Source organism: Lolium rigidum, chromosome 1 (assembly GCF_022539505.1).
Source record: "Lolium rigidum isolate FL_2022 chromosome 1, APGP_CSIRO_Lrig_0.1, whole genome shotgun sequence".
NCBI classification, from domain to species: domain Eukaryota; kingdom Viridiplantae; phylum Streptophyta; class Magnoliopsida; order Poales; family Poaceae; genus Lolium; species Lolium rigidum.
The window spans coordinates 239,854,461-239,868,497 of record NC_061508.1 but is presented as its reverse complement, the minus strand read 5'-3'; the positions used below and the strand labels follow the sequence as shown (position 1 = coordinate 239,868,497).

Genomic DNA, 14,037 nt, shown 5'->3' with positions numbered 1-14,037 from the left:
GTGCTCCGGGATTAGACGAAGCACCTGTGGCACAACTTGATCGCGGCCCACGGCCGGTCATCTTTGAGAAGCCACGAGAAAGAAGCTACGGGCATCCGAAGGCCCCGTACTTGCGAGGTTACATCAATGGGCAGCCCGTCGGCCAAGATGCTCTGGTGAACACCGGAGCGGCGAGTCAACATTATGCCATACTCCATGCTACGCCGGTTGGGACGCTCTAGCTCGGATCCGATCAAGACCAATGTGACACCGAGCGATTTCAACGGCCAAGCATCCGACGCACAAGGTGTTCCGAACGTGGATCCGACCGTAGGAAGGAAAACCGTCCCTACGACGTTCTTTATTGTCGACGGCAAGAGCACTTACGCTGTCCTACTAGGGAGAGATTGGATCCACGCCAATCTGTTGCATTCCATCCACGATGCACCAATGCCTAATACAGTGGGATGGAGATGAAGTAGAAGTCGTCCACGCAGATGATTCAGCCGAGATTTCAACGGCTGGCATGAACGTTTGGGAGACATCAGGCCAAGAGCCACTCTCGGGCATCAATTTGGACGATCGCGAGCGCATCGACGTGACAAAGGACGGGGTTAGGTTGGTTTTATCCACCGGCCTGACCGTGTAACAAGAGCAACGTCTATGGTCAAACGTGGCGATGCCGATCCACGTGATCGGCCCCAAGGATCTATGGAGGAACATTGCAAAACCTTCATTGAGCAATTCAACATGAAGGCCGATTCCAGCAATCGGCCAAAATTATCCTCACCATGCTTTCTGCCTGGGTTCAACGTCGATCTAATGGGCAATGGGTTTACGTCGGTTGAGGAGTTGGAAGAAGTCCACACTGTTCCTAACCAAGCCGACGTTCACATATAGTGCCTTGGCTAACCACAAAGCCGATTTCAGCAGATACCTGGCAGAATCGGCTCGGGGGGCACCTAATCAGATGAACATGTGCGATACATGTGCAGTGAAACATTGGGGGCCGATAGAAAAATCGGCCCGTAAAAAAAAATTTCATGATGTTTCATGATGTGCAGCCGATGCACGGACATCGACTTTAGAGCTAAGTAACAAAGCCGATGCACGGCCATCGACTCTAGCACAATTACATAGGATCTACTCGCTGCGTGTTCAAGACGCGGATCACCTTCTGATTCCTGGAGGGAGTGAACAGTGAGAGCTTCCTCAGCGACAATGGGCCGATTTGGTGCCAGAACACTTCTCTTCGAGGACCTCCAACTCTGTGCGCAAGGTTGCCAGTTCAGCAGTGCTGTCAGAGGAGTTTTGGCATACAAGGCAGCCTTTTGCTCATTAAGCCGTTGGTGATCATCTGCTACATCGGCTTTCAACAGAAGAAAGGGGATCGGCTCTGGCTGGCTCTGCATGGTGGTTTTCTCGGATTTGCTCGAGCTCGTCTGAATTGTGTGTCCTCACCACTGTTCTCGCCTTGATTGAGGCTCGGGGGGCAGCTGACCTGGCAGATGCTCTGTTTTTAGAAGTCGATTGGGGTGTCATCGGCTGGCCTTGCATCATGACCTTCTTCGAAGGCGGTGAGTTGTTGCAGAAGAAGACCACCAGAGCTGCTGGAAGGAGTCTGAAAGGAGAGCCATCATCATCTACCGGGTCTGGATCGTCCTGTTGCTGCAAATCACGGCTGGGTCGAGATGTGTCGCGACGACTGAAGGGTGTGCAACCTTGATAAGTGATAACGTTAAGGATCTTACAGAATTCAGGCTTTGGTCACTTGAGAAAATCAAGGAGTACAAAGTATCATGATCAGTTAAAGACCGATACGCTGCTATCGGTTCTTTGCGTGGAGACTTACTTTGGCCATCGGCGAAACTGGTAAAAGGACAGAATCGGCTTAGAGATATTTTCTTCATTAATCATGGGATTTCTTACAAGGAAAGAGCCGATTGCTCAAGGGAGGAAGAACAAAGAAGGGTCTATTGACCAATCTACTACTACTAGGCCTACACTAGTAGATCCTAGTCTACGGGCCGTCGCTGCCCTCGTCGTCGTCTTCCTCCTCCTCTACCTCAGAGGAGGTGTAACCGTCCCAGGGGAACAAGTCATCCTCGCTTTCCGATTCCAGTTCCCCATCGGCGAGGAACTGGAGATCTTCATCTCCGCTGGTCAATGACTTGTCGTCCTCGGACCAGACGGAGGAGGCGTGGTCCTCCTGGTCCCACTCCTCTGGTGCGCGTATGTCCTCCGGCGTCGGCTCACGGGAGGAGGAAGACCCATAGGAAAGACCGGAAGAGGAAGAGGAGGAAGAGTCCATGGTGAGAGGAGGGTTTTCGAGTGCTACGGAGGAACAGAGGATGAGGAGGGGATGGAGAAGCAAATTGCTCGACGCGGTTAAATAAAAGGGGATATAGTGGAGATTCAATGCCACAGCAGTTTCCGAGGAAGCGGTGCCCAACAGAATTTTTTTTGCCAGGACACGCGGAGAAGCGGAGGAGGCAAGGCATCATGATGAAGGATACTGCGGCGGTTCTGCTCTGCCACGACATGACCCGACGAAGAAAAGCATAATGATTTTGGAATGTCATTTCCAAAACCAGGGGGGCATGTGTTATCACCAGAATTTGACCGGATCAGAGGTGGGCCGCGATTGGAGATGGGCCTGAAGATTATACATAGAAGGAATACATGAATCGGCCTTATATGCAAAGCTTGGGCTAGTTTGCCCGTGTATCTGTAACATAGTAGGATACGTGTCGGTTAGGTGGAGTTTGGGCTCATGCCCGGTTGGGATTATTCCCACGTTAGAGAGTCTACGGACTATAAATATGTATCTAGGGTTTATGAAATAAACAACAATCACGTTCACCACAAACCAATCTAGGCGCATCGCCAACTCCCCCGTCTCGAGGGTTTCTTCCGGGTAAGCACCATGCTGCCTAGATCGCATCTTGTGATCTAGGCAGCACACGTTTATTCGTCGTTCATGCGTTGCTCGTACTGAAGCCTTTTTGATGGCGAGCAACGTAGTTATCATAGATGTTCTTAGGGTTAGCATTGTTCTTCGTGTCATATGCTATCGTCGTGCAACCCTTAGGCATCTAGCCGCCCTTACACCTATCTTAGGTGTAGGGGCGGCACCCCGCTTGATCATTATTTAGTAGATCCGATCCGTCATGATTGCTCCTTGTTCTTCAAGGATTAGTTTAATATCTGCATAGTTAGGCCTTACAAACGGGTTGAAGGATCCAGTGGCGCGTAGGGTGTAGTTTGCTAGCCCTAGACAGGATGTTCGAGGATCAACTTCGTGATGGTTTTTAGGCCTTGTCTAGGGTCGGTTTACGATCACCGTGCGTGGCCGCGAGGCTCAATCACGAGTAGGATGTTCCGATTATGCGGTGAAAACCCTAAATCGTAGTAGGTCGCTTTAGCTTTGTTTTGATCAAGCAGGACCACCATCTGATCGTACACCTCGTACGCATCATGGGTGGATCGGCTCCTTGAGCCGATTCACAGGATAACCTGAGAGCCGATCGAGGCTCGTATTTAATGTTTACGTGTATGCCATGCAGGAAACTAAGCGAGGCATCATCCAACACCTTCCTGACCAGGTATAGGTCAGGTGGCACGCCCTGCATCGGCATCGGACGTGCGTGCCGAAGGCTTTGCGGGCCGTCGCTCGGAGGGACCAGGGCCAGCCGCAGTCCTGGGAGATTCCCGGCTCTACGGTGTTGCCCGTCGCTGCCCGCCGTTGGGTTTCTGACCGCAACAGAATGTTTATTAGGATGGGAGCGCTTGCCATTATATGGTCGCTATGGTTGTGTAGAAATGATAAAGTTTTTAATGATAAGAATTTTTCTCTTGCAGGTTATCTACAGATGTACCGCTACTCTCCGTTCGTGGTCTGTGCTGCACAAGGTGGAGAACCGCGACCTGTTTACAGAGGTCTGTACAAGGTTGGAGGACACGGCGAGGAACACGTTTCCCGTACATGGGTGGCAGCATAATCTACGGACTGGGCCTCCGCCTCACCTTAGGCGTTTTACATTTGCTCATATCTGATATGTAATTCGCCTTTTTTAGCACTCCAGACTTTTGAGACTCTTTGAACGGCTGTGTGCATCTTAGCTATGCAGAGGTCGGATGTAATTACTTTTTATGAGTAATAAAACGCCCATTATAAAAAAACAAGCTGCCTATGGGCATTGTTATGATATGGTCTTAGAGGGTATGACACAAAGGAAACGTGGCCATAATAGGTACTCGCACCACCAAAAGGAACCGCTAAGAAGGAATAAGCATGAAAAAACTCACCATAAAATGCGAAAAGGAGTGGGGCCTCACAACTTCAGATGATATCATCAAGGCAGTAGGCCAGTAGCATGCTGAGGCAGAGAGACAAAAAGTGGCCTCTTTGTATGATCTTTGGTGCTTCAGGTAAAGAGTGCCTTCAACTGTAGGATTGTCTTGACAACCCAAATAATGGCCTATATCAACAATTTATGAGGTGAGCTGCGTGACCCAGTCTTTCAACTGGTAAAATGATGTGGATCGATCATATCCAACATAAGTTTTACAATACAATCATGAAAATGAAAACTGAGAAAATAAAAGTTAGTAGTTCTATTTGTGGTCAGACTCCACGATTAATGCATGATTATGCACAATCAAGGATATTCAAAGTCCTTTGCATGGCAATTCGTTGTGCAAAAAGTTTTGTAATCCAAAGAACACATCGTTAAACTGCAACACATACAGAATACACACATAAAGTCGGTAGGTGGACACTAATCAAACAGAAGTGTTGAAGAAAAATAACTTCTATAGTCCATACACACAATAGATGCACTAAAGCAGGCATGCTAATACATGTATTGTTCCCACAAACGACACGCTAACATGTCCTTGCCAATTAATACCATGTTCATCACAGTAGAGGCCGCGACAGGAGAAGCAACATGCCAACAGCCTAGCAACCACAAATCACAGTGTTTCCTCACTGCAAGCACCATACAATGTCATCAATAAATAGTCTTTGATACTTTCTGTCATTTCTTGTTAAACAGGAAACAGAAGGATATGCATACCAATTATCAGGATGGCCACAAAAGCAATATAAGCAGGTTCCAGGAGGTCTGGCCACAAAAGCAATATAAGCAGGAGGAGGTCCTGAACATAGGAATCAGAGGTGTTAAAAGGCTGGCGTATGTACAACAAAGTTACTAAAAATAAAAGGATAGCTTTTGGAGAATTGGCGCTAGTACTACATATTTGCAGAATATACTATTCTAAAAATAAATAAAACCAAATTATTTTCACAACATCTACAAATATGCATGTGAAATACACACGCCGATGCACGATTGAAGAAGGAAGAAAATCAAAAGCCTTAGTCAGTCTTACCATGCACTAATAGAACTAAACAAATGTGAGAATTATCACCACAATAAAGCTGGAGTTCAATATCCCGCGTAAACCAGACTACTTGGAAAATATATGATTTTTATGTGTCATATTTCATTAAATCCAGTCCACAACATAGATGTTTCAAATACATGTTTCAATTAATCAAAACCAATACCACCAATTTTGTGTTGCTCAACCGAAGTTGTATTTCATGTTCATATTTCGTAAGCATCATATCTTTCCTAGATTACACATGTGACTTTCTTATTGCAAAAATAACGTCTTTACAGATAGTTCCTCTATAAGGTATAACAGATGATGAGAAGCGAAAAGAAAAGGACTATCGAGAAATTTACATGAAAAAGAATCCACTGAACTAAATATGACTTAGCGCTACAAATATAAAGTGTCAAACTACACATAATGGTTTAGTGAAAACTCAGCTTGTTTGTGACAAACCCCAAAATGTTTTAAGAGTAGAAATCCTTAACATATACTCTGTATATATGTTGATGGACTTGATTTGTCTTTTTACTGATGTACATTAAATGAGAACGTGAATACCTTTTAGGGAATTAAACCATGTATGCACTTATTATGGTGTGCTAGCCTCTACAAATTAGCATCAGAAAAAGGGATGAAACCTGACTGCCTTCCATAACATTAGGAGGGAAAAATAAACCTCCATTCAAGCACCAGGTGTAATCAAAACAATAGTTTCCATATAAAAAATTATATGTTCGGAATTAAATTCCATACAAATCCACCACAATTATAGGTTATTTTCATTACTACTGCTAAAAACACGAGGTATACCAAAGAAGAAGGAAAATGATGTGTTTAACAGAGTGATATACCAAGAAAGATTTAATGTGGTTGGTCATGCCGCTCTCCCTCCTTTGAAGCCATCCAACACGATGCAAGTCATGGATGCACCAGAAATACTTATTCTGTAGGCAATACCTGCAATAAGAACTCGGTAAGGTTATGCATCAAATTGTCAAGGAAAATCCAGAAGGGAGATGTCCAAATTATCAGAAGCTCGCAACAACCTATACAAAATTCTAGAGCATCAATCCCATATCTTCTCTCCGTCCCCAAGGAGGTGCAACGCCACGTGCTGAAGTGTGTTCTGACCAAGAACTGTGAGGCCTTCCGCGGAAGCTCCTACCATGGCACAGAGGAGGGAAATACGGAGCGTGGATGATGCGAGCAGCAGCCTAGATACCTTCTTGTGCGGTGAGGACATCAGGAGAGCAAGATATTTGGGGCCACTAGGAACCAATTCGACACCCTCACATGCTGCCTTCTCGTGTCGTGCGACAGCAGCCCTTGCTCCCATGATGCACCTGCCGAGCAGCGGAGATGAACGAGGAAGCTGTTGGACGGAAGAGATGCTCGTCGAAAGGCACCACCATAGACGCTCCTCCTTCATGTGCAGCCGACGATGCTGGGGAGGTGGAGGCCCGCACGCTGAAGGCGAAGACGACGACGGCTTCAATGGATCTATGGCTCGAGCGCAAAGGGACAAGGACAACGGCCTTCTCCTCAATCCCGCTAGGGTTCCCTCCATGGATCCCCTTGCGCCGGCGAGCTAGGATGGCGAGGAGAAACGGCGGAGGTCGCCGATGATGGTCGGGCCGGCCGATTGGAGGTAGGATGAGAAGGAGATGAATGGAATTGGGGAGAGAACGCCAAGGATTGGGTGACCGCGGCTCGGCAGGGGATTGGAGAGAGGCGGCTAGGTTTCCCTCCGCCGGATCCCCTTTTATACTGCTACGGTAATAAATTGACGGACGAGATTCATGGATGTAAGATCCTAGGGACAGTCAGATCTGATTTACCGGATAGCTCGGTGAGGATGCGTCTATTATACTTTTAGATGGCAATAGAAGCATAGTTGACATTATCCACCTCTCAAAAAAAAAAGGTTGACACTATCCAACTGTACACGTACTTGGTGATTTTTTGTCAATTTTACCCTTCAAACTTTGAAGTTCAAATTATCAGATTGCATGTGCAGATCGGTAGATTAAAATCTCAAAACCATGTGAAAAGACAGACCCTTCAAAACTCCGCCTCGTAATTATGTTAGCCAGTCTCATGTTGTAAAAACGAATTTTTAGCCAGTCTCATTATCTACCTCTGGAGTTTAGACATTTATCTCAAGAAGAGCTTGGCTTCAAATAAATGAAACCAAAAAGCGAGGTTAACACCGCTCACCTTTGGATTTCAAATGTTGATTTGGATGATTTTTTGCAGGATCACATGGTATATCACGCAGGACCACCATGTTTATTGCAAAATTACTTGTACAACTTTATGCAGTGAATATCTGTTTGAAATAAAACCATATCTGATTCAATTTTGAGCAATGAACTCGTGCTTTGATACATTCAAAACTTTTTCCCACTACAATGTGCTAATTAATTTCTCAACAAAATGGAATTGGAGAAGGGGAAGATGGAACTTGGATCAGAATTACAGCGGCATGAAAAATTTCAATATTCCGCTCCTCTCGGTAACCTTCTTGTTAGTTTTATCCCTGAAAGCCTTCAGGTGATTTTCCCTCTTAGACGATCTCCCATTCGGCCCAGATTCCACACTTCCTTGTGACAATGGCCGGCACAATCCAGCTGAAACTTCATTTCTATCTTGAGATTCTGCTCGGCCAACACTCTCTGGTGACAATGATGAACATAATACAACTGGTTCTTCATCATCCAGATCGATCAGCAACTCGCTTTGATCTGGTGCTTGACCTCTATCAGTGGGTAATTTCCTCTTCTTGAATGGGTTGTTCTCAGGGGTGTTTTTCTGCTCCACTTTGTTGCGTTCCAACGCCGGAGAGGAATGCTTCTTTGTTGCACTTGGCAATAGAAATTTGCCAAGGGCAAGGGCTCCTTTGTTGCCCTTCCTTTCACCACTAGTAATCTTATCAGTAGCAAATCCTGTTGAAGAAAGCAAGAAACAGTTCTGAGAAATCCTGGAGTAGAGTTATTTCATTGCAGTACAGAGCAGCAAAGTAAAGGGCAAAAACGCCACTCCTTTTTTCAATAAAAATAAGGAAAAACTAGTAAAACCCCTTGAGCAACAAAGTAACTAATGCATAGCTTAACAGTGGTTTAGACTTGGCATACATTTTAGAGCGTAAAATAGAACACTTGCCTACGGTGTCATCTTTGCTTTCCTGGGATGAGCAGATTGTGATAGAACTCTCTTGTGTCAAAATTTCCTGAGAGCCATACTGATTAATAACACTGAGATTCGATGTATCAATAAACTCGATGGGGCTAATGGTTCTGGAGAATTTATCAAATGTCTCCATTGTAACAGGATTCAAGCGTCCCTCTGCAATCGCTCTTGCCATTGATGGGGCTAGCTCTCTTTAGATGGTCAAGGAATGCGCACTGGTAAGATAAGGAAATATACAATAGTTCTATGAAACAATATTTGAAACTGTGTTAATGTCACATTTGCCAATTACCACATTTCTGTAAATAAAAGACATCATCCCTAATTCTATGAAACTGTCCTTGGTAATAACTTGTGTCCTGTCTAATTCTGGTTTTGTTTGTGTACCCTTTGCGTCATATTGATGCCTTTTAGTACATAAAGGCACGCATTTGGGTGCATGTTCGAGAGAAAAGGTACCACTAAATGCATGTCTTGAAAATTGGTTGTGCCAAAATCATGTTCCACATTGATGCCATTACTGTCAGAGAAGCATTAGTGCATTAAATTTTTACAGACAGATATCACATGCTCCAGCTCATGAATAAAATGGAACTTTTAAGGATACGGTCCAAGAATATCCAGATCTCCAGCCAAATAGTGAAGATACTGTTCCTCCAAAGGTTTCAAGTGTTTGAGTGACTTGCTTTTGACATCATATCTGGGACAATTAAAGGAAAGCGACTTATCAGATTTGTACAACACAATGTCTATTTAAAATACATAAAGATACACATAGCTAACATAAAGACAATCTTACACTCTAGCATGATTGAATACTGCAAGAGTTTTCCAGAAGGAATCAGTGTAATCATCCGGCACAGAATACCGCTTATCAAGCGTCAAGGTTGATAATACCTGGCAATAATTATATCAGAGATGCTAGAGGGCGTGTTTGTTCACAAGAATGGATAAATTTTGAAAACTTCTACCAGAGGGCACGATTTAATCACTGAGATTGCATTCTGTCGAGAAATTAATTACAGCATGCATCATAATGAATATCGTATAATGATGGAGATTGCACAGTTTATGTATTTAGATGTAATGAGATATCTTGGTAGAAAACTCCAGCAATTGAGGTCATCTTACAGAATGAAAATGCTGCCTATCAGATGCCATGTTATTATATAAAAATATGAGTTCGCCGCAGTTCAATCAGCATATTGCAATTGTTGTAAGAAAAGGTACTGCAACAAAAAAAACTGTGCTAAATGGTTTTCACAAAGATCCCGCTCTCAAATAGGGCCATCTATCTTATTGGACTCGGAATTTACTTCCTAACCTGGCCGGCTGGACTAATAACAGCCAATCTCCATCCAACACCCCTAAATAAACTGAACTGGTCTGCCAGTACTACACGCCGTCAGACTAGTGCTGTGCTGCCACAGCCTTACAACCAGCCACTCTTTTTTTCCCTGACTAGCTGAAAAAGTTGCACATTGCTATCGAACTAATAAAAATAAAACCAATTGTGTGGCATATGAGTCTATATACAAATCTATATCTATGACCACACAAACTTGACTTGGAGTTGGAAAAAAAGGCAATTTAGAAATATCAAACAGTACACTGGTGGAAATCATGGAGAAGAGAGGTGGGATGGCAGCAGTGTTCAATTAACTGGCCGATTAATCCCTGCTTGGAGGGTCACCGAGCAGCCAATTAACTGATTAATTGGCAAATTAACTGGCCGATGTACCTACTAATCCTCTACTCACCAGCTTAACAGTTAACGATTGCCTCAACATTGGATGGCAGACAAACCATCACCAAGTCCAATGTTTATAGAAGTAAGATCAAGTAAGTCTTGCCAAAATAGAAGTCCACAACAGTGTTGCGTTGTAAATATATAGTTAGCAAACAGGATGCATCTCAAAATCCTGATACTGTACTACATCATATAATTCCCAGCCTCCTTTCTCTGATTCATCTTGCCCCAATATGAGTTTACGACAATGCTGCATTCTAGATATAAAATTCGCTGATAGTACATATCTCAAATTACCCAATAGTGTACTGTGCCACTTCAATGAGCAAATAGCCCTTGTGAAATTACACCCAATAGTGTACTGCACCACTTTGATGAGAAAATAGCCCGTGGTCTCTAGTTTAGTAAGTAATGAAAAATTTGCAAATAATATCCACAGAGTACTTGATATTTTCTTTTCTGAACAGCATGAGATCAATAGAGAGTAGTCATTCTTAGTTTCTTACACTGTCTATATTTTTATGTTTTGAGATGAGAGAATATGCTCTTTTAGTACCAATGCCAGAAATTGAGGGAAGAAAATCGCATCCTGCAAGGACACACATACCTGTCCAAATAAAATTTAAAATTCAATAGAAGGAAATACTTCAGTGCATAGTGCATACAGCTGGGAAAATATTGAAAAAGGGAGGCCAAAATATGAACAGAGGCAAAGTTAGACTAGCAACTCCACAATATGAACAGAAGCAAGAAAAAAAAAGGTGATTCTTCAACAAGTGTCCAAATCAGTCAACTTTGCATCATGGTGCTTTAGTTCAAATCTTCAAGATGTAGAAATGACATTTACCAGTAAATAGGTTTTTATCAAAATCCTGAAAGGAAAGACCATCTTTGACAGTCATCAAGGTTTTATCCATTATGAATTCTTCGCCCTTCCCGAAGCGATCCATCTTAAATATAATCTACAACTTAACGTGTGTTAGAGAAAATAGAGGAATAAAAAACATTAAATTTAGACCAAAGTGAATTCTCACGGCGGTGCAACCATATGCTATTAAGTCACTGTCTTCTGTTATAACTGCAGCTATGCCCCCTTGATCAGCATCTAGAGTAGCTAGATATGCCAGCTGTGCATCTGCTTCATATGGAGCAACCACGAACTCAACATTTTCTGACCTTAAAAGCTGGGTTTAGAAACATTAGATTTCGCTACATCAGGTGAAGAATGGTTACATGGAATAACTTTCAAAGAAGCACCTGAATCAGTTGATAAGCCATTGATGGAGTAATTTGCACAGCTTTCTGCAGATGAATAAATATTAGGATGCTTTTGTAACAAACATAATGAAATCTGCACTCAAAATTTAGAAACATCAAAGCATATTTCCTTTAAGATGCAAGAAAATCAAGTCACTGGCTCAAGGAAATTTTGTGCTGATTTTTTTATATTGTTAAACACAGTGCAAAGGGTCTAGATGGCAAGGGTTGACTGAAGGATACTAAGAGAATAAAAACGTTGAACAACAGGGGAAGGGTCCCTCCCTTGGCTATACGCTGTTGGATACTAAGAGAATGATGAGGCCATTGACTGAAATTGTGAAATTTAAGAGATAAAAACAGTTCATCCTTCTTGCTAAATCAAGAAAGATAAAACTGTCTCGTTATTTACAATAAGCTCCTAACAAGTTAGATCAAGAGACTTATTTATGCCACTAGGCTGAACACATGAATTTATGGGCAAGCATAGTTCCACGTTTCTACTTCAACCTATTGAAATCAATATGATAAAAGGAAAGAGAATCTGATGAAAATGTATTGAAACAAAAGGGCAAAACTCCAAAGATCAAGTGCATGTTAAATTCTTAACCACTTCCTCCATTCTCTTTACTTGACACCCTACAATGCGTATACTCAACTTCTATTGACCACATATGTGTGTACCACATGGAAATGATATTAGTCGATTTTTTATTCAAAAGTATTTCCATCTCATTATAATCTAACATTTTTTTCTGACATCAGTCACATTTAAAACCTTGGACAAGGAATATACATAAAGATATTATATTTCTCTCAAAAAAATATATTAGATTTTTCCTTAAAAAAATTCTACTCCGTTATATTTTTTAAGGGTCCTCTCTAACATACTTCTAGCAAAGAACTAACATAGTCAAAGTAGTATATGGAAGATCATGTGAATATCCAAAATGACAAGTAAAAGAGAACAGGGACTGTACTGGTTCAATGTTCAAAATGATGAAGCGAAGAGAATGGAGGTGGTCATTCTTATGTGCACTGAGTGACAGACTACATCCGATGTTCAGCAATTTTCTTGGTCTGGTAAATACTACAAGAAGGAAAATTAGATGCTTACCCGGAAAAAGTCAATGGCAGCAGCTGTATTTCCTTGCTTAAGCTTTTCTTTCCCCAATACCAAACTGAGCTCCCTCTTCCTGAATTTTAGTAACCAAGTGACTTATAAAGTTATATAATTTTTACGTATTAGGAAATGGGCAGTAACAGTATTATCATTGCAACTGAATCCATTAAAGAAATATCTACAACAGGGCAATATTGTATTGCTATCACTGGATGAGCTGTGAATATAACGATGTTTTGTTAAGAGGTACTTTGGTAAAGTTTTTTTTCAACAACCAGAACCAATCTTCAAGGAACATATATAACAATCGTTAATGGTAAATTGTGCTTTCTAAACATTACTCCCTCCGTCCCAAATAGGTGGAGTATAAATTAACTCAAAAGTCAATCTTTATAAGTACTCCCAGCTCCATTGGTGACTTTAAATCAAAGCTGTAATGGAGCTAGACATAATGCTAACGCTGCAGAGACTTAACATACTAACAAACCGTGCAATCTCAAATCATCGTGCCAAGTTAGTACCCAACAGGTGCAACTACACATAAAGAAGGGGCGAAAAGGAACTGCATTTCTTAGCCAAGTGGTCTGACAGTTGGAAGTGGCGTACTTGTGCCGGTCTTTATCCGTGGCGGCCTTGCAAGGCATGCTGCCGCCGTCAAAGACGACGACGGGCACGACCTTGTGGTGGCGCAGGAGGTTGACATGGTGCATGAAGTAGCTGATGTAGCGCCTGGCGCCGGCGCTCTTGGGGTTCATGCACAGCTCCATGCTGCAGGAGTAGGCCCCTTTGTGGAGCCACGAGTAGGCGTCGATGCCGACCTGCCAGAGCGATGGACAGATTCCAGTAAGGAAGAAACATAGCAGGAACTGCAGGCGCAAGGTGGGGTATTGGGGATCTGTTCAATTTACCCGTTGGCCGGCGTACTTCTTGATGTGCACGGGCTCGATGAATGGCTTCATGAAGCGGAGAAGGTTGGGGATTCCCATCAGTGCGGTGCGCCGCCACAAACCAGCTGGTTTCGGGGAGGATTGGATTGGGAAGTTGGGATTCGGAAGAGAGCAGGGAGATGACGCTCAAAGCTCCGAGTGGGCGAGACGGGCTGCCAGGTCACTGACAGATCTAGCGGGATGTGGGTCCCAGGATTAGTTAGGTCAGTGTTGGACTGGGAACTTGACTAGCGAACATCTCTGTTTCGCGCGCACCGGATTACTTTCCCGCGCTTCCCCGCGTCTCAATTCTCAAATCTACTCAGCGCCGAGTTACAATTTCCAAGGTTTTCACTGTGGAGATACTAGCCAATACTCCCTCTGTTCCTTTCTATAATGCCTATTGT

At 43.2% G+C, this 14,037-nt stretch overlaps 1 protein-coding gene across 1 annotated transcript; it reads right to left on the bottom strand.

Moving 5' to 3' along the window:
• Nucleotides 1-7,700: 7,700 nt before the first annotated feature.
• Nucleotides 7,701-13,782, bottom strand: LOC124683378 (exonuclease 1). The gene is made up of 11 exons (XM_047217899.1): nt 13,613-13,782; nt 13,311-13,522; nt 12,699-12,777; nt 11,582-11,626; nt 11,359-11,508; nt 11,172-11,286; nt 10,831-10,931; nt 9,374-9,471; nt 9,182-9,274; nt 8,548-8,765; nt 7,701-8,330 (listed from the first exon to the last, which is right to left on the bottom strand). Exons 1-11 carry the CDS (start codon nt 13,688-13,690, stop codon nt 7,861-7,863), a joined length of 1,659 nt encoding a protein of 552 aa, XP_047073855.1. The 5' UTR covers nt 13,691-13,782; the 3' UTR covers nt 7,701-7,860.
• Nucleotides 13,783-14,037: the final 255 nt, after the last annotated feature.